The 19,448-nt window shown below is 53.1% G+C and overlaps 1 protein-coding gene across 1 annotated transcript in view; it reads left to right on the top strand.

Annotated features, from left to right (window-relative positions):
• Positions 1-18,498, top strand: part of LRRC63 (leucine rich repeat containing 63) — a 33,846-nt gene extending 15,348 nt beyond the window's left edge. Inside the window, exons 4-5 of the mRNA XM_078603696.1 lie at positions 6,830-7,072; positions 17,355-18,498. Coding sequence (XP_078459822.1) covers positions 6,830-7,072; positions 17,355-17,559 — 448 coding nt within the window. The 3' untranslated portion in view covers positions 17,560-18,498. The remainder of the gene's footprint in view (positions 1-6,829; positions 7,073-17,354) is intronic.
• Positions 18,499-19,448: the final 950 nt, after the last annotated feature.

The following is a 19,448-nucleotide window of genomic DNA, read 5'->3' as shown; positions in this document are numbered from 1 at the left end:
AATTCCCAGTCATCTCAGGGCACCACTGAATAATGTGCGATCTCAACTATATAATCAATCTTTCTGCCCTTTCCCTTTTGCTCTGAAGATGGGCCATTGCCCAAAATATCACCCTGCCATGTAATTTTATACATATGTAATAATTCTCCGGAGACGGATTCGGAATCGGTCTTCTTTATCTTCACTTCACGGTACACTTGTTCCCACACGCTCCGTTGCTGGCAGACAACGGAGAGCGGCAGACTCCCGCAACTCCCACCGCGCACGTGGCACCCGGAGCCCCGTTCGCGCGTGGCTCTCACCCCGTTCAGTTCCCCGTCTCCTCTCGATCATCCCTCTCTCCTCCCTCTTAATCCCTTCGTCACGTGGTCCCCCCAGCCAATCCTCCATGGGCAATCTCGACCGTTCTCGATGGTTCCCTGTCACTCCCGGGACCACGCCTCTTATCCGGATCCCCATTAGCTGGGGCCCCAATGGCTGGGCCAATCACCCCTGATGACATGCCGTGATCACGCCGGTCCCACGCTCCCTATCTCGACCCTTATTGGCTACAAGCAGGACCGGCAAGCCAATCCCCCACGTGAACCCACTATAGCTGTTATTACATCACCCCCCCCCGGTGAAAAAAAGTAGCCGTCTCGGCTGGGAAAGGGTGATAAACCAATTCAGAACACATTATTAGGGCACCAAGGTGCATTTAACGATACGAGGGTGAACCGGCGTCCCTGCGCCCAACAACATTTAAAAAAAGTCACCCATACAACAAGAATCACCACGTACATTAGGGCGCCCCTGCAGCGCAGTAACAACAGGGAAATAAACGAACGATCAAACGTTAACGAAACGGAAGAGATTTTGACTGCGTACGCGACGCGGGACCCCCTCCGCTTCCAGCGCATGATCCCCTTGCTTCCGGATGGACAGGAGGTGGTAGGCTCGAAGAAGAAGTAGGTTGTTGATGCTCGGTCACGTCCAGGGCAGGTCTCATTGGAGGGGGGCGGCTGGGGCCGCCTCAGCCCTCAGAACCTGTTCATCTGTAGGAGGCACAACACAGTCCCCCTTGGGATCAATGGATGTGACAATCGGCGTGGTCGGCTCGACGGAACCCGGCAGGTCAACTAGTGGGGATGAAGGGCCGACACGTGCGTCAACATAGGGTTTAAGCCGTGAGGAGTGGACATACCACCGCCGATTTTCGTACTGAACACGGATACTCTGCAAGTTCCGAACATCCACTAGTGTCACAGGCCCTCGCCACGGCCTGTGCAGCTTGGGGGATGTGCCCGCCGGTACCTGGGGGCAGTGGAGCCACGCCCGGTCCCCCACTGACCAAGACATGTGAGTATGCGATTGACGCGCATAACGTTCGTTCCTTGCCTGAGCACGGGCCGTCGCACACCGGGCAGCCTCTCGCGCCTCCGTCACTCGTTCAAGCGAGTCACGCACGTGGTCAGGCAAGGAACGGGACGGTCGCTTACTCGGCTCACCCAATTGCACATCGATGGGTGGAACATTTTCACGGCCATACATCAAAAAGAATGGTGAGTATCCCGTGGACGTGTGTGGAACCATGCGGTAAGCCGCTAAGACGCCTGGTATGTGCAGGTCCCAATCGGTTTGCTTTTCACTGACCGTGTGACAAAGCATAGCCGAGAGGGTGCGGTTGAATCGTTCCACCATACCATCTGTTTGTGGGTGGTAAGGGGAAGTGCGAATTTTCTTCGTACCCAACGCGTCACAAACTTCCTTAAGCAATTTGGAAGAGAAATTCCGCCCTTGATCTGTGAGCAGCCTCTCAGGTGCCCCCTTGTCCATGACATACCCGTTCAAGAAAGCGTCGGTAATGGATGCTGCCGTCTGGTCGGGCAGAGGCCAGGCCATCGGCCATCGAGAAAAATATTCCACCCCGACGAGAAGGTATTTATTGCCCCTCGCCGACGGGGGAAACGGGCCCAGAATATCGAGAGCAACCAATTCGTTAATGCGGGACACCTCAATGGAACGTAACGGTGGTACATAGGGGTTCCGAGGCGGCTTCCTCTTTGCACAGTCCTGGCATGAGCGAATAAAGTCCTTGACGTCTGCCGTCATACCGGCCCAAAAGAAATCCTTCTGCAGCGCGGCCAAAGTCTTTTGGACACCGAGGTGCATCAACTTATCAGCGTGCAGAGCACGAAGCAGGTCGTAGCGAAGCGAAGTAGGCACCACCAAGCGTGGTCGGTCAGACAACCCGTCAGTACACATTAACAATCCCGACTTGCCTCGGAACATCTGCCATTTCCAACCCGCCAATTGAGATTTTTGTTTCCCTATCAATTTCCGTAGCGGAGACAGCGAGGCATCAGCCTCCTGCTCACGTAGCCAGACCGCGTGTGGTAGCCGTAAGATATCATCCGTGTCCACCGACCCTTGCTGGTCGTCCTCCTTCGCTTTCGCCCCTGCATCCTCATCCGCTATCGCCCCCATAACCGGACAAGGCGAGGTGGCTGGTGCCGCACAGCGGTGCGTGCCCGTCAGGCAAGTGCACGGAGGAAGGGGCGGCAGCCGTGAGAGCGCGTCAGCGTTCGTGTGACGGGTCCCCTTCCTGTATGTAATATCAAAGGAAAATTCCTGTAGCGATTCCAACCACCTAGCCAATTGGCCTGACGGTTGATCTAATTTCAAGGAGTATTGTAAAGCCGCATGATCTGAGCGAACTAGGAATTTCCGTCCATACAGGTACGGCCGGTACAATCGGACAAAGTGAACAATTGCCAAAAGTTCCCGTCTTGTCACACAATAGCGTGTTTCCGCAGGGGACAAAACCCGGCTGCCGTACGCCACTACTCGCTCTACCCCGTCCTTACGTTGCGACAAAACGGCCCCAATGCCGATATCACTAGCATCCGTATCGAGGATGAACGGCTGTGAGAAATCTGGGTAATCCAGCGTTGGCGCCGTGGCGAGGTGGTCCCGAAGTGCCATAAAAGATTTTTCCTCTTCCGCTCCCCATTTAAACCTTTGATTTTTGCCAGTCAGAACGTGTAATGGCTTTGCCAACGTCGCAAAATTTTTAACGAAGCGGCGATAATAGGAAGCGAACCCAATAAACCGCCGAACATCTCCCACCGAAGTGGGTGTGGGCCACTCTCGTACACATTTCGTTTTCAGAGGGTCAGTGGATACGCCGTCCGAACTGACAATATGACCCAAGTAACGGACAGAGTGTTGCAGAAGGTGGCATTTTTTAGGTTTAAATTTAAGGTCAGCCGTACGCATTCTTTGAAAAACCGCCTCTAGACGTTGGAGGTGTTCTTCGAACGTGCAGCTGAAAACAATTATATCGTCAAGATATATGAGGCACGTTTCCCACTGCAGTCCCGTCAACACCAATTCCATGAGCCGCTGAAACGTCGCCGGTGCCGCATTCAAGCCCATAGGCAACCGATTAAATTCAAAGAGACCTTGCGGCGTGCGGAACGCCGTTTTCGCCTTCGACTCATCGTCGAGGGGAAGCTGCCAGAACCCCGAGGACAGGTCAAGGGTGGAAAAAAACTTAGCACCCGATAAAGCGTCCAACGAATCATCCATCCTCGGTAAGGGGTATGCATCTACCACCGAAACTTTGTTTAACCGGCGGAAATCAACACAAAATCTTGTACCACCATCTTTCTTCTTTACCAGAACGACGGGCGCGGCCCAAGGGCTGTTGGACGGCGAAATGATGTCCGCCGCCAACAATTCATTTACCGCTCCGCGCACGTGATCCCTCTCCGCCGGGCTCATGCGATGAGGGTGCATACAGATGGGTGGCGTCGCACCGGTGTCAATATGGTGCGACAAAAGCGACGTGCGGCCGAGGTCCAAATCATTTTTACTGAAAACATCAGTGTACTGTATCAATAATGAACGCAGGGCGTTCCTTTGTTCGTTCGACAAGGAAGAATTTTCTCCGCACAAATCAGCGATCCAACGTTCTTGAGAGCGATCGTGTGGGGGCCTACCAGCGGGCATTCGTGCGCGCGGCGCTGCGTTGCAAGAGGCGAAGTCGGTAGTGGCGTGAGCCAACACCGACCCCTCCGGAACAATAACGCGGTCAGGTCCCCCATTTAACACCTGTATAAAAGGTGCTTGACCCGGTCGCACGATCGTTTGTGCCGCCGCTAAAGAAAAGGATTTAGATGCCGAATTCGATGGGGATAGCAGCACGCCTTCTGCACCCTTCCCCATTCGAAGGGGTTTACGATAACGCAACGGTATTAGCATCTGTGCTCCCGGTGGTACTTCTACCGTAGCAGCAACAACGGCAGTAACTGCGTTACTTGCAGGCGCACTGGCCAGCAAGGAAGGCAGGAACGCCATTCGACGACCCCCCGGCATTTCCAAACAGTCCTGGTCGACTCGTATTTTCAGCGGCATCCGACGCAGGAAATCAGTACCGAGTAAGCATGGAACAGCTAGCGAGCGAGAGATCAATACAGGTCCTGCAGCGGTAATATTCCCGATAGTGATGCTCACATCTGCCTGGCCACAGATACCCATGCTTCCCCCATTCGCGGCGACACACGCATCATTAACCTTACGTATCTGCGACGCAGGGATGGACAACAAATGAAAAATAACATCAGAAATGATGGTGGCCGACGCGCCCGTGTCCACCAAGATGCGCACATCAACGCCGTCGATGGTACCGCGTACCGTCGACGAGCCCGAAGCCGCAGCTACAACCCTGCGAGCCAATTTTTTCCACTGCGTAGCAGAGCGTGTAACTGTAGCGGGGGAAGTAATGAGTGCGAATGGATGGGTGATGTGACAGGACCTGCCGGGTGTCCGATGTGTGCCGACTCGCCCGAGGTTGTTGCGGCTCCGCAGTAGGTGGAGGAGATGGAGGTCCCCTCGTCGGAGGAGGCGACAGTAGAGGTCGACAGCGGCAGTCACGGGCGAAATGGCCCCGTCTGCCGCACTTGAAGCACGCCGCCAACGTCGGCCGGCGGTCGGACGACCCGGCCCTTGCACGCGGACGGCCCATGTAGTTGCCACGCTGGTCGCGCAGCCGCCGTCCCGGAATCCCGTGCGAAACAGCAGCAGCCAGCATGTCGTCGTCGCCCGAGTCGTCGGAGCAGTGGACCACCAGTCGTGGAGACCACCCCAAAGGTGGCCCGTCGATCTCTGGTGTCCCCGTCCACGCCGCCATCTGGTCCCAACGCCTGATATTAAATTTTGCATCCAGGCAGCGCGCCACCCATCGCGATGTAAGTGGTTCGTGACCGCAAACTGGCAGCGAAATCTTGAGTTCCTGAGCCAACTCCAGCATACGGGAGAGGATGAGAGGATCCAAATGGTCGGCCGTCGCGTCGGGGTAGGCAGCCATGGCCAGCGCCATCAACGCCCCACGATAGGCCAACGGCGATTCCTCTGATGCTCGGCGACGTAACATAAATTTTCTGGTGGCCGACGTCGGTGGGTCATAGAATTCCGCCATCTCCGCGAACGCGTCCCGCAGTGTCTTCTTCTTGGCCGCCGGGATGGAACGGAAGACCCCCAGAGAAACATCGTCGAGCAGTGTAGGTAGCGCTCCCAGCGCTTCATCCTCCGTCCAATTGACGGATCTAAAAGCCGATTCAAAGCGCCATGTGAAAGCACTCCAATCACCCCCGGCGATGAATTCTTTGATTTGTGGAAGGCGATGCCCGCGGTGGCAAGCGCGCGCCGCGGGCGTCTCCGACTGACGTTCCCGCTCTCCACCCGTATCAGGCAAAATGGCGGCTGGCGGCCGCGTGGCGGTAGGCGCGCCCAAAATGGCGGCCGACGGCTCCGGCGCAGCCGCTCCACCCAGAATGACGGCGTCCTCCCGCGTAGCAGAAGGAATGGCGGACGCAGGTTCTTTCACCGGACTCCTTCCCGCGGCGTCCAGTTGATCGGCAATCTGGCGGCCCGCGGCTGGTAAGGATGCCACCGCGGTCACCAGACTAAGCAGAATGGCGCGTAATGACTCGATCTGCTCCGCCATCAGCCGCCACTCGCCTTTTGTTCCTGCAGCGGTCGCATCTTCCGTCGGTCGACGCTGAGAGACGTCGAGAAGTACATTTTCAGCAGGCGGCATAGGGGCTGTAGCTCCCAACAGCTCATCTTCATCCGTCTCGACCTCCTCCTCCGATAGAGGCACAGGTAGGTTCTTTTTTCTGGGGTGCTTGGACATCTTGACGATCGTCCAAACAGTCGCAGAAGTACTTCTGACACCAATGTAATAATTCTCCGGAGACGGATTCGGAATCGGTCTTCTTTATCTTCACTTCACGGTACACTTGTTCCCACACGCTCCGTTGCTGGCAGACAACGGAGAGCGGCAGACTCCCACAACTCCCACCGCGCACGTGGCACCCGGAGCCCCGTTCGCGCGTGGCTCTCACCCCGTTCAGTTCCCCGTCTCCTCTCGATCATCCCTCTCTCCTCCCTCTTAATCCCTTCGTCACGTGGTCCCCCCAGCCAATCCTCCATGGGCAATCTCGACCGTTCTCGATGGTTCCCTGTCACTCCCGGGACCACGCCTCTTATCCGGATCCCCATTAGCTGGGGCCCCAATGGCTGGGCCAATCACCCCTGATGACATGCCGTGATCACGCCGGCCCCACGCTCCCTATCTCGACCCTTATTGGCTACAAGCAGGACCGGCAAGCCAATCCCCCACGTGAACCCACTATAGCTGTTATTACACATACAAGGCGTGATGCAGATTAATGTGGTGAATATTTTGTAACTATAAATTCGTTCTTTTCTCTACAAAGTTTCAGAATGGGAATGGAATTGAAACGTTACCCTAACCTCCTGGTTCTTGTTGAATGTGGGCCAGGTTTCTTGAGTGCCTAAACATGGAAGGGAATCACTTGACAGAGCTCCCAGCCAGCTTCCTCTCGCTCCATTTGCGCGAGTTACAAGCAAACAACACCTTCTTGTTTGCCGGTTTGTCCAAAGAAGGCCTGGCAGATGGAATAATACCCCAGCGTCTGGCTGACCTGGCAGCCACTGCAGTGTCTTGCATGCAGAGGGTCCATGTTGACACCCTGCCGCAGGCTGCAGCACTCGCTCAACGCAGGTGAATGTTTTCGTCGCCAACTGCAGCTCTTCCCTGACTGACCCAAATTTCATGCTGCCAGATCTTCAGTGCAACACAATTGTTGTTTTCAATTATATGGGGGGTGGGTTGTGTCTTGGATAAGCAAACTCACAGATAAACGGAGCTTTCATCCTGTTTCTGTGGTTAATGTATTGTATCCATGAGCATTCATCCAAGTTACCACGGATAAAAGTATGTGTTTAGTACAGAACTCTTATCCTTTGTATTAGCCCATAGATATATAAAGGTTCCATGGCCCTTGTTTGGTCGAATTGTTTATATAACAACGGACCTCCCCAGCATCCCCTCTCTAAGGTGGCTCCCTCCCACCCACAGCCTCCCACCCTCCTCACGCCCTTCCCGAGCTGCCATCACCCACGTCCACCCCCTGACGCACGGGCTCCCCCACCCACGCCGCAGCCATCCGCGCACTACCTACCCCTCCCACTACCTACCCCTCCCCTGTCTAATTGGCACATACAGTGAGGGAAAAAAGTATTTGATCCCCTGTGATTTTGTATGTTTGCCCACTGACAAAGAAATGATCAGTCTATAATTTTAATGGTAGGTTTATTTGAACAGTGAGAGACAGAATGACAACAACAAAATCCAGAAAAACGCATGTCAAAAATGTTATAAATTGATTTGCATTTTAATGAGGGAAATAAGTATTTGACCCCCTCTCAATCAGAACGATTTCTGGCTCCCAGGTGTCTTTTATACAGGTAACGAGCTGAGATTAAAAGCACACTCTTAAAGGGAGGACTCCTAATCTCAGCTTGTTACCTGTATAAAAGACACCTGTTCACAGAAGCAATCAATCAATCAGATTCCAAACTCTCCACCATGGCCAAGACCAAAGAGCTCTCCAAGGATGTCAGGGACAAGATTGTAGACCTACACAAGGCTGGAATGGGCTACAAGACCATCGCCAAGCAGCTTGGTGAGAAGGTGACAACAGTTGGTGCGATTATTCGCAAATAGAAGAAACACAAAAGAACTGTCAATCTCCCTCGGCCTGGAGCTCCATGCAAGATCTCACCTCGTGGAGTTGCAATGATCATGAGAACGGTGAGGAATCAGCCCAGAACTACACGGGATGATCTTGTCAATGATCTCAAGGCAGCTGAGACCATAGTCACCAAGAAAACAGTTGGTAACACACTACGCCGTGAAGGACTGAAATCCTGCAGCGCCCGCAAGGTCCCCCTGCTCAAGAAAGCACATATACATGCCCGTCTGAAGATTGCCAATGAACATCTGAATGATTTGGAGGACAACTGGGTGAAAGTGTTGTGGTCAGATGAGACCAAAATGAAGCTCTTTGGCATCAACTCAACTCGCCGTGTTTGGAGGAGGAATGCTGCCTATGACCCCAAGAACACCATCCCCACCGTCAAACATGGAGGTGGAAACATTATGCTTTGGGGGTGTTTTTCTGCTAGAGGGACAGGAAAACTTCACCGCATCAAAGGGACGATGGACGGGGCCATGTACCGTCAAATCTTGGGTGAGAACCTCCTTCCCTCAGCCAGGGCATTGAAAATGGGTCGTGGATGGGCATTCCAGCATGACAATGACCCAAAACACACGGCCAAGGCAACAAAGGAGTGGCTCAAGAAGAAGCACATTAAGGTCTTGGAGTGGCCTAGCCAGTTTCCAGATCTTAATCCCATAGAAAATATGTGGAGGGAGCTGAAGGTTCGAGTTGCCAAACGGCAGCCTTGAAACCTTAATGACTTGGAGAAGATCTGCAAAGAGGAGTGGGACAAAATCTCTCCTGAGATGTGTGCAAACCTGGTGGCCAACTACAAGAAACGTCTGACCTCTGTGATTGCCAACAAGGGTTTGCCACCAAGTACTAAGTCATGTTTTGCAGAGGGGTCAAGTATTTATTTCCCTCATTAAAATGCAAATCAATTTATAACATTTTTGACATGCGTTTTTCTGGATTTTGTTGTTGTTATTCTGTCTCTCACTGTTCAAATAAACCTACCATTAAAATGATAGACTGATAATTTCTTTGTCAGTGGGCAAACGTACAAAATCAGCAAGGGATAAAATACTTTTTCCCTCACTGTAATATGATGTTGAGATGGGACGGGAGGCTCAGATGTCAAAGCGATGGATTTACATAGCAGAGATCCTGGGTACAAATCCACCCTGGCACCTCCATATAGCACGGTTGGCTACGTATGGTCCAAAAGAAGTTCATACATACAGGCAGCCGCTGCATGTAATTAAACCGGGTTCTCGAATTCAATGAGTTGTTCGTTTCAGCCTGGTTACTGACTGCACACAAAATAAGTAATATTTTTAAAAACTTTTTTAAACACGCTTTTATGAAATGTACTAGTAATGACAGAACTCCACGACTCCAGGAAGTGGCCCCGAATCTTACCATAACGTAAGGGACCGTGGTCAATTACAGCCAACGTCAGTTGACCGTGGACAATTATACCCAAGTCGAAACATAACATATAAAAAATAATGTAAAAAAATATAGTTATTTTATTTTTTATGATAGAATATAGTGTTGTCATAAGTATCACATAAGTATACCAAGTTTGCAGTCGATACCACATTGGGAAGTGGGTTAAAATTGAGTTACAAGATTTGAGGATACAACAACGACAACAACATAGTGAGTTAAAAGAAAGCATGTAAAAACGCATTAGATATAGTTCAGAACTTTATTTGGTTAAATTCCAGCTCGAAATAATTAAATATAGGTCTTACTGTCATGCAACTGTAATGACCAAAAAATGACTCCAAGCCAATGTGCAGTCTAACGGTTATTCGAAAATCAACCAAGGTCTCTCATTGGCCGAAAGAGGCATCCACAGGGATTGGTCGGGAGGAAGGCTTTTAAAGCGATTGGAGAAAAGGGTTTAAAGGAGGCGGCAAACAAAGTGGAACCCAGATCCGTTAGAGGGGAAGGAGAGGGATTGGCTAAGGGAAATACAGTGAGGGAACATTCCAGAAAGGGGACTGGAACGATATAAAAGGGCAGAGCACAAGATCGAAGCCTAGGGTCCTGTATTGTGGCTGTGTCCCAATAATGTGGCTCTTCTTACTTCGTCGTCAGAGTCGTTACACAACGACCATTACTCTCCTATGCATAGCTGATCATAAAGTGCTCGTGTGTGTGGACGATCGTGACACATGAAGTGATCTCAGAGGTAGTTCTGTGGTATCCGCTTCCACGGGCCGTTCTCCAACACAGAGGGCTCTTTTTCCATCCGTCCGAGAGATCATCCATATATAACTCATAACGTGACACCGATAGTACAATGGGGATACACATCAGAGACAGATGTTAATTAAAATTATTTTTAAAAAATAATTGTATTTCAGGTGGAAGCATGAGCTGATGATTTTCTCTGAATTCAGATTTTCCCTGTTTACAAGTGTAGGGGTGTTACGGAGGGGCTGTATACATAGGATCACACGGGAAACAAACACAGTGGGCGGGGCTTCGTGAGTGCACGGGGAGGTGCTCTCAACGACGTCCGCACAGGGCAGCCTGGGGGGGGCTGGCCCCACCCCTCAGCGGGAGGTTTTGGTATAAAAGGGGATGAGCCGGAGAGCTCGGGGTAGAATGTTAAAGCTAAACCAGTGAAGACCGAAGATCGTCTAGCTAGAGCCCTGGACTCCCCTGGGTCGCCGCCCTTGTCAGGGCCGCGCAGGACTGAGCCAGCGGCGTGGTCCCGAGAACCAGAGCTAGTGCTCTGGGATTCCGGGTACCGTAGCCCGACTTACCAGTGTCGGGCCAGACAGCCTCCCCTAGCCCGTTAGTGGAGGACTAGGAGGTAGGTCAGAGATAGCTAGCAGTGTATTCCCAGCTAGCCGGGTGAGGGGGCCGATACCCCCTCCAGTGTTGTATGTCCGCGGTTGTGACAACTGTTGCGGAATAAATACGTGTGCCTCAACCCCGGCGTCCAAGAGTCCTCAACGATATTACATCTGGTGACAGAAGTGAACGACCACGAACATGGACACGCGCCGGACAGCTCGAGCCGGGGTACCGGAGGCGGAGGACACCGCTGAAATTGTGGAGCCCGGGACGGCTGAAGAAGGCATCGAGCAGCCGGGCCCGGACGCATCCTTACCGCAGCATCGGGATGAAGGGGAGCCGTCAACAGACGGACTGAGGCTGGCTCACGCCAGACTGGCGGAGCTGCTGTACGCTGCTGCCGCCACGCTCGAACACATCACACGGCTGGGGGCTGGTGGACCGCCACGGGGCGAGGACAGCCGACGACCGGTACGCCTTCCCGCCATTTCAACGGAGCACAACTTTGAATCTCCCGCCATCGCCGCAGCAGCTGCTGAGGGCGTGGCCGGCCTGAACCTCGGGTCCGACATCGGCCTCACAGGTGCTGCCGCGTCATCACCAGCGGACAGAGCGTCACCACTGGTGTGACCGGCGATGCCATCCGTCGTTCGCGCCGAAGCCCAGCCGAGTAACGGGGACAGTGGAGGGCGAGCTTCCATGGCGGCCGCTGTGCTGCACCAACGCCTACCTCCACTCAAAGAGTTTGTGGGCGAGGAGGGCGACTGGGGCGGCTTCCAGCGGCGCTTCCTCGCGCACCAGGAAATGGCGCAGTGGTCGGATGCCGAGGCCCTCTGCGCGCTGCCGGCGCTCCTCGACAGCGACGCCCTCGCCGCTCTTATATCGGCGCCGAAGGACAAACGCTCCACGCTACAGATGGCGCTGCAGTTGCTGGCTGGGGTCTACGGACCATCGTCGGAATGCAGGCAGTTCTTTTATGATCACCAGCGGGGTGCAAAGGAGTCGCCCCTGGCGTACCGTATGAGTCTTCTGGCGCTGGCGAAGACGGCCTTCCCACGAATGGACGACGAAGGCGTGGACGCGATGGTAACGGAAAAGATCCTCCTGCTGGCGGACGACCTGGACATCACCGTTGTTGCACAGGAGGACACAGAAATGGGTTCCCTCCAGGCTGCGCGGCTCCTCCACGCCAACCTGCTGTCGCAGCGACGGAAGGCCAGCAGGGCAGCGGCCGGGCGTACGGTGGCTGCAGCCACCCTCCCGGCGGAGGAAGTTTGCGCCATCGACCATCGACTGCAGCAGAGGGTGGGAGTACGGGCGGGCCGGGATGGAGCGAGCCGCTCCGACCATCCGTCATCGCCACCTGCGCTCCCGCGCTGTTACAACTGCGGCATCCGGGGCCATGTCGCCTCGGGGTGCCGCTCTCCTCGGCAGCGCGGGACGACGCCTCGACAGGACGCCGGCCCTCCTCCCAAGCTCCATCAACATAACCCGGCGAGTCGCGGCACCCCTCATGTTTGGCCCACGCACACACCCGTCACACACTCGCACACCGCAACGAACGGGGGGCCGACATTGCGCACCATCGCGCCAACACGCACCACTATGGGGACTCAGATCGAACCCAGGCAGTGGTCCGTGTTGGCCCATCGCGTTGTGGCTGCATCGTTGGGGTCGTCAGCCGTGGTGGGGCACATTGACGGGGTTGAGGTGCGCATCCTGGTCGATACAGGAGTATCGGCGACCATCATTTCGGAACTAATTTACAATATTCTCCCTGTCCAGAGCCGTCCTTTACTGCCGGTTAACGTCCCATTCTATGCTGCTAACGGGGGCTCACTTGGCATCATTGGACAGATTCGAGCACAAATTTGTATCGGTGATATCAAATTGTCGGGCCCGATTTTTGTTTCCTCCTCGCTGGCGGTTCCGTGCCTGCTGGGGACGGACTTCTTGGGCAAAATGCCGATTCGTATTTTAATAGACCAGGGCTGCATTGAGCTCCAGTCGGGACGACGCATGGCGTTTCTGCCGTCCCCTACTGCGGCTCGGACGGCGTTCGCGACGGTACCGGCGTTCGTCGTTAAAACGGTTCGCGTACCGCCGGGGGCACAAATGTTGGTGCCTCTCAAACTTCGTCGGCCCTTCGCTAAAGGCTTTGGGGACCAGGGAATTCTGCTGGGGCCATCTAGGGCCGGGGTTAGCGGACCTCATTTGATTCCGGCCCAGACCATCGTAAAAGGGGACGGGGACCCTTTCATCGCGGTCCTCAATGTGGGGTCGCAGACAGTGGTGGTTCCTCAAGGGACCGTGCTTGCTCACGCAACGCCGGTGCCCTGTGAGAAACCTGTCGCGAATCACGTAGGCACTGTCCCTCTGCCGCATCCACATTCGGACACCGATGAAGGGTGGCTCGAGGCGCTTTGTGCAGGATCGACGGACCTGTCAGATTTAGAGCGTCAAAAGCTTAAGACACTGCTGCGTGAATTTTGCGACGTTTTCATTCAGAACAAATTCGATTTGGGCTGTACCCATCTGCTGCGTCACCATATTTATACAGGTGACAGCGCGCCAATTCGCCAAAATCCTTTTCGGTTAAGTCCCGCCGAAAAGGACCATGTCAAATCGGCTGTTGATGACATGTTGGCCGCCGACATCATTTCTCCCTCTACCAGCCCGTGGGGAGCGCCGATCGTCCTGGTTAAGAAACAGGATGGCTCGTTGCGGTTTTGCGTCGATTTTCGCCGCCTCAACAAAATTTCTGTTGCCGACGCATACCCGCTCCCACGGATTGACGAATCGCTGGACGCTTTGGCGGGAGCGCGATTCTTCTCCACATTGGATTTGCTTTCGGGATTCTGGCAGCTTCCTCTGGACGATGATTCTAAGCCTAAAACTGCATTCCGTACACCGCATGGTCTCTTCCAATTCAACCGGTTGCCGATGGGACTCCACTCGGCGCCGGCGACTTTCCAGCGATTGATGGAATTGGTTTTGGCTGGATTGCAATGGGACTCGTGCTTAATTTATTTGGATGACGTTATCGTCTTTAGCAGAACATTTGACGAGCATCTCCAGAGGTTGCGGGCGGTTTTCCTCAAAATGCGGGCTGCTAATTTGAAATTTAAACCTCAAAAATGTCATCTGTTACGCGAATCTGTGCGTTATTTGGGACACATCGTTGGACGCTCGGGTATTGCTACCGATCCCGCCAAAACGCAGTGCGTCAGCTCCTGGCCGACTCCCACCTCTGTGGGGGAGGTCAGGAGTTTCATTGGATTCGCGTCGTATTACCGACGCTTTGTCGCGGATTTTGCGACAATTGCAAAGCCCCTACACGCTTTGACGTCAAAGGGGGTCCGCTTTCATTGGGGACAGGAGGAGGAGGCTGCTTTCCGCTCCCTTCGGGATGCTCTGGTTAAAGCTCCTCCTTTGGTTTACCCCGATTTTTCTAAACCCTTTGTGCTCGACACCGATGCGAGCAACACAGGTATTGGGGGCGTGCTTTCCCAGGTGGTTGACGGCGTGGAACGGGTAGTCGCGTACAGGTAGTCGGGTGTTGTCTCCAGCGGAGCAAAGATATTGTGTCACCCGTCGGGAACTGTTGGCAATTGTCTATTTCATCCAACAGTACCGCCCATATCTGTACGGTCAGCGGTTCACCGTCCGTACAGATCATGCGGCACTACAGTACGCCCTGCGAGTTCAACAACCATCGGGACAATTGTCTCGATGGTTGGAGGTTCTCCAGGACTTTGATTTTGAAACCACGTACCGTAAGGGCGTCCGCCACACCAATGCGGACGCTCTGTCGCGCATGCCAACCACCCCCGAATGCGCATGCCTCCTGGGGTCGGGTCGTTGCAGGCATCCGGGGGAAATATCTGTTCCGGTCTTGGCGGCCGCAGACGACGCAGCGTCAATGACGAATTCGATCGCACAACAGGGATCAGATTCCCTGTTGGGCTTGCCTGTCACTGAATGGGGGCGCCTACAGATGGAGGATACCTCCCTCCTCGCGTTGCGTCGTCGCGTCGGGGATGCTGGGCGGGGGAGGGGTGATGCCGACGCATGGGAAATGGTCACAGGTCTGCTGATGCATTGGGACGGGAAATCCCATCGACACCGGCTGGTGGTCCCTTCTGGGTTACGGGGTAAGGTGGTGTGGGCCGCTCATGAGCGCCTCCTCCACCTGGGGACCCAAAAGACCCTCGCCTTGCTCCAGCTTGATTTTTTTTGGCCGGGCATGACAAGGGATGTCGCAGATCTGTTGGGGTCATGCCCTCGGTGTGCGCAACGGAAACCACCAGCACGGGAGTCTAACCCGCCTTTGCAGTCTATCAGAGTCTCCAGAGTCAACGAACTTGTCGCGCTGGATATTCTGGGCCCATTCCCCGCCACCCCCAGGGGCAATAGATATTTGTTGACCGGGGTGGAGTACTTTACGCGCTGGCCTATGGCCTGGCCCCTGGCCAACCAGTCGGCAGCAGCCATCGTGGAGGCCTTTGTCCAGGGATACGTCCTGGACAAAGGTGCTCCCGAGCGGCTGCTGACCGACCAGGGCAAAAATTTTTCCGGCAAACTGCTCCAACAAGTCTGTGAGCTCCTGGGCACGAAAAAAATTCGTACCTCTCCCTATCACCCGCAAACTGACTGGATGGTCGAGCGTCTGCACCGAACCATCATGTCCATGTTGTCACAGCAGGTTTCGGACTCACAGACCGATTGGGACCTGCAAATTCAAGGGGTCCTGGCAGCATACAGATTGGCCCCCCATGCGGCAACGGGATTTTCCCCCTTCTTCCTCATGTATGGCCGTGAACCTGACCCACCTGTTCGTGCCCAGCTGCAGATCCCCGCGCCGCAGGGTAAAACTAAATTGGCCGACCATGTTAAATTTAATCTTGCGAAATTAACAGAGGCACGGGATGCTGCCATGCAAAATTCCGACCTACGTCAGAAAGCTAATGAGCGGCTCAGACTGGGTCGCGCGCACGTGCTACAGTGGAAGCCGGGGGACAAGGCATGGCTGCACTGTCCCCAGGTACCACTCGCGACCTCCTCTAAACTGGTGCGGCCGTGGCGGGGCCCTGTCGAGGTGGTTGAGGTTTTGCAGCCTCAGTGCGTACGCATCAAATGGGGGAAGCGCCGGTGGTTTGTGCACCCCTCCAGATTGAAACCCTTCATTGCGGTGCGAAGTCACACTCCACACACGCGTGGCCAAACATGTGGGGGGTCGACCGACTCAAAGGGTCCGTCTCCGCTGCTCTCGCCTGACGTGTTGCCGGCTGTCCCACCCCCAGGTGCACCAGGAATGACGGGCTCACGCCCGACAACCCCTACGGGGGATGCCGAGGGTCTCGCGACATCGAGAGGAGACTCACTTGGAAATGGACAGTTGCCACCCGACGGCCCGCCATCCGGGGTTGCCCTGTGTGCAAGGACGCGCGCAAGAATGCGCAGACTCTTGTGATGCACAAAAAGGAAAAAAAATATATTTTTCACATGTTATGTTCACTGTGTGCGGCGTCGGTGGTGGGTTCCTGGCACATTGGATTGTACGTATGTTGTGTTCACTGTGTGTTGTGTGTGTGCTGGGGTTCCCTGCAAATTGTATATACGTTGGTTTTACGGATTTCGTATTTATTCTGGGGTGGGGTGCGTCGGGTTATTTTCCCTTCTTGCTTTTCTGGTTCTTGTTGTTCTCGTTCGCGTTATTGTTGAAAAAAAATTGGGAGGCACACGCGGGGTCGAGGGGTAAATAAACTTTTATTGTCGGTTGTTGCAGCCGGGACGGCTGCGAGCTGTACAGGGGGGGGTGATGTAGGGGTGTTACGGAGGGGCTGTATACATAGGATCACACGGGAAACAAACACAGTGGGCGGGGCTTCGTGAGTACACGGGGAGGTGCTCTCAACGACGTCCGCACAGGGCAGCCTGGGGGGGGCTGGCCCCACCCCTCAGCGGGAGGTTTTGGTATAAAAGGGGATGAGCCGGAGAGCTCGGGGTAGAATGTTAAAGCTAAACCAGTGAAGACCGAAGATCGTCTAGCTAGAGCCCTGGACTCCCCTGGGTCGCCGCCCTTGTCAGGGCCGTGCAGGACTGAGCCAGCGGCGTGGTCCCGAGAACCAGAGCTAGTGCTCTGGGACTGCGGGTACCGTAGCCCGACTTACCAGTGTCGGGCCAGACAGCCTCCCCTAGCCCGTTAGTGGAGGACTAGGAGGTAGGTCAGAGATAGCTAGCAGTGTATTCCCAGCTAGCCGGGTGAGGGGGCCGATACCCCCTCCAGTGTTGTATGTCCGCGGTTGTGACAACTGTTGCGGAATAAAAACGTGTGCCTCAACCCCGGCGTCCAAGAGTCCTCAATGATATTACACAAGGCCTTCTTGTTTATGCAGCGTGAAAACGCTGTTACTGTTTTCAGCATTCTCATAGGAACCTATGTCCCTGGTTGTTTTCACATAGAGCCGGCGAGTGCGACGTCTGCTGCGGTCCACGTTTTGGTGCAGGCCTGCGTGTGCTGCGGTCCGTTTCTCAAGTGTTCGGCGTTCGAGGCCTCATCTTCTCCTTCTGCTGCTGCTCCACGATGTGTCAGCACTGGCTGCTGGCACAGCGCAGTGCTGTGACGTTTCCTGTGTGCCTGACGCACAGGAACTCTGACCCACAGTAAGATTCTCCACAATAGGAAACCAAGTTCCATCTGCACATAAGTCTGTTAGCTCCACCTCCAATTAGCACGATTGGCTATGTACGGTGCGAAATAAGTTCAACGTGCATCCATAACTGGAGCTTGTCAACCTCCAAAGGATTAATATACAGTGAAACCTTGGATTGCGAGCATAATTAGTTCCGGAAACGTGCTCGTAATCCAAAGCACTCTATATCAAAGCGAATTTCCCCATAAGAAATAATGGAAATTCAGATTAATCGTTCCACAATCCAAAAATATTCAGAAAAAATTATTAATACAAAATACTGTACCTTTTTATATTTTTATTTAAATTTAATATAAAGTAATCAAATGTATTTGTAGTGCTGAACTTTACGCGGACAACTTCTTCCTTTTTTGTCGTCACTTTATTTTGTCCAACACAGCACAATTTGCCACCATCCTTTAGCGCGTTCTCCGCTCGCTCACCGCGCTCCGCAGGCCTCGCTCACTCCGTTCCTCCCTCTCTCCGTTTCTCCCGACTCTCTTCTCTGCTTCCCCGTCCCACTCCAGCCGTCGCTTTCTCTCGGCTTCTCCGTCTCACTCCGACTGTCACTCTCGTTCAGCTTCTCCGTCTCTACTGCTACCCTATACTTCTTCTTCCACTCCACTGCTACTCTACACTTCTTCAACTCCACTGCTACCCTACACTTCTCCACTGCTACTTTATACTTTTTCTTCTACTCCACTGCTACCCTACACTTCTTCTTCTACTCCACTGCTACTCTACACTTCTTCTTCTACTCCACTGCTACCCTACACTTCTTCTTCTTCTACTCCACTGCTACCCTACACTTAAATTTCGATTTAAAGCTTTCGTGACTGCAGGGATTCATCTTCTTGGTTCTTTCGGTGAAGTCACGTAGAAGGAAAATAATAAAATAATAAAAATAAAACATAATAAAACAATTAAATTATTCTCACGACGTTTCGGCTACAACGCAAGCAGCCGTCTTCAGGTGGAGAACAGGTCCGTCAAGTCTGAATGGCACGCTCCAGGCTTGGAGCGACTATTTATGCTGGGATGGAGGGGCGAAGAGCGTCTTGACAAAATAATTTGCATATCAAGATGAATTTAGCATATTTATGGGAAATGCAGATATGCGATTAGTACTACTTGTGAAATGCGTAGGAGGTTTGGCGAGGGGTTTAAAGTCATTATGCCCATGCATTATGCAGGATTAGCAGTATCAAAGGGAGGGAGTAAGGTTAGAATTAATAAAGGGAAGGAATGTTAATAATATGGCGCCGCAGCAACTAATATGCTTATTGACTATACCTTGTCATATTACACTATGTTTTATTCTACCCACTCAACTGTATAGCACACTGCTATATATTCACTATAAAAAGACGATATTACCTTATACATTGTATTAAACATTACACTTTAATACTATGTATTATTATATAATATGCTATACACTATACTATTAACCGTACTCCCTCCCTTTCATACTGCTAATCCTGCATAATGCATGGGCATAATGACTTTAAACCCCTCGCCAATCCTCCTACGTATCTCACAAGTAGTACTAATCGCATATCTGCATTTCCCATAAATATGCTAAATTCCTCTTGATATGCACTCCGCAGGGAATAGATTCTTTGCTCCGCTGCAAGCTTCCTACCACCACTCTCCCATTGACATATTTCGTTGCTTCCTCTTAGTACCTTTCACGCGACGGTTAATGGTATAGTGTATAGCATATTATATTATATAATAATAAATAGTATTAAAGTGTAATGTTTAATACAATGTATAAGGTAATATATAGTATCGTAATTTTATAGTGAATATATAGCAGTGTGCTATACAGTTGAGTGGGTAGAATAAAACATAGTGTAAT

This window comes from Lampetra planeri, chromosome 21, assembly GCF_965212315.1.
Source record: "Lampetra planeri chromosome 21, kcLamPlan1.2.h2, whole genome shotgun sequence".
NCBI classification, from domain to species: Eukaryota; Metazoa; Chordata; class Hyperoartia; order Petromyzontiformes; family Petromyzontidae; genus Lampetra; species Lampetra planeri.
Note: the sequence above shows the minus strand (reverse complement) of the source record. Positions and strands in the feature narration are given on the sequence as shown.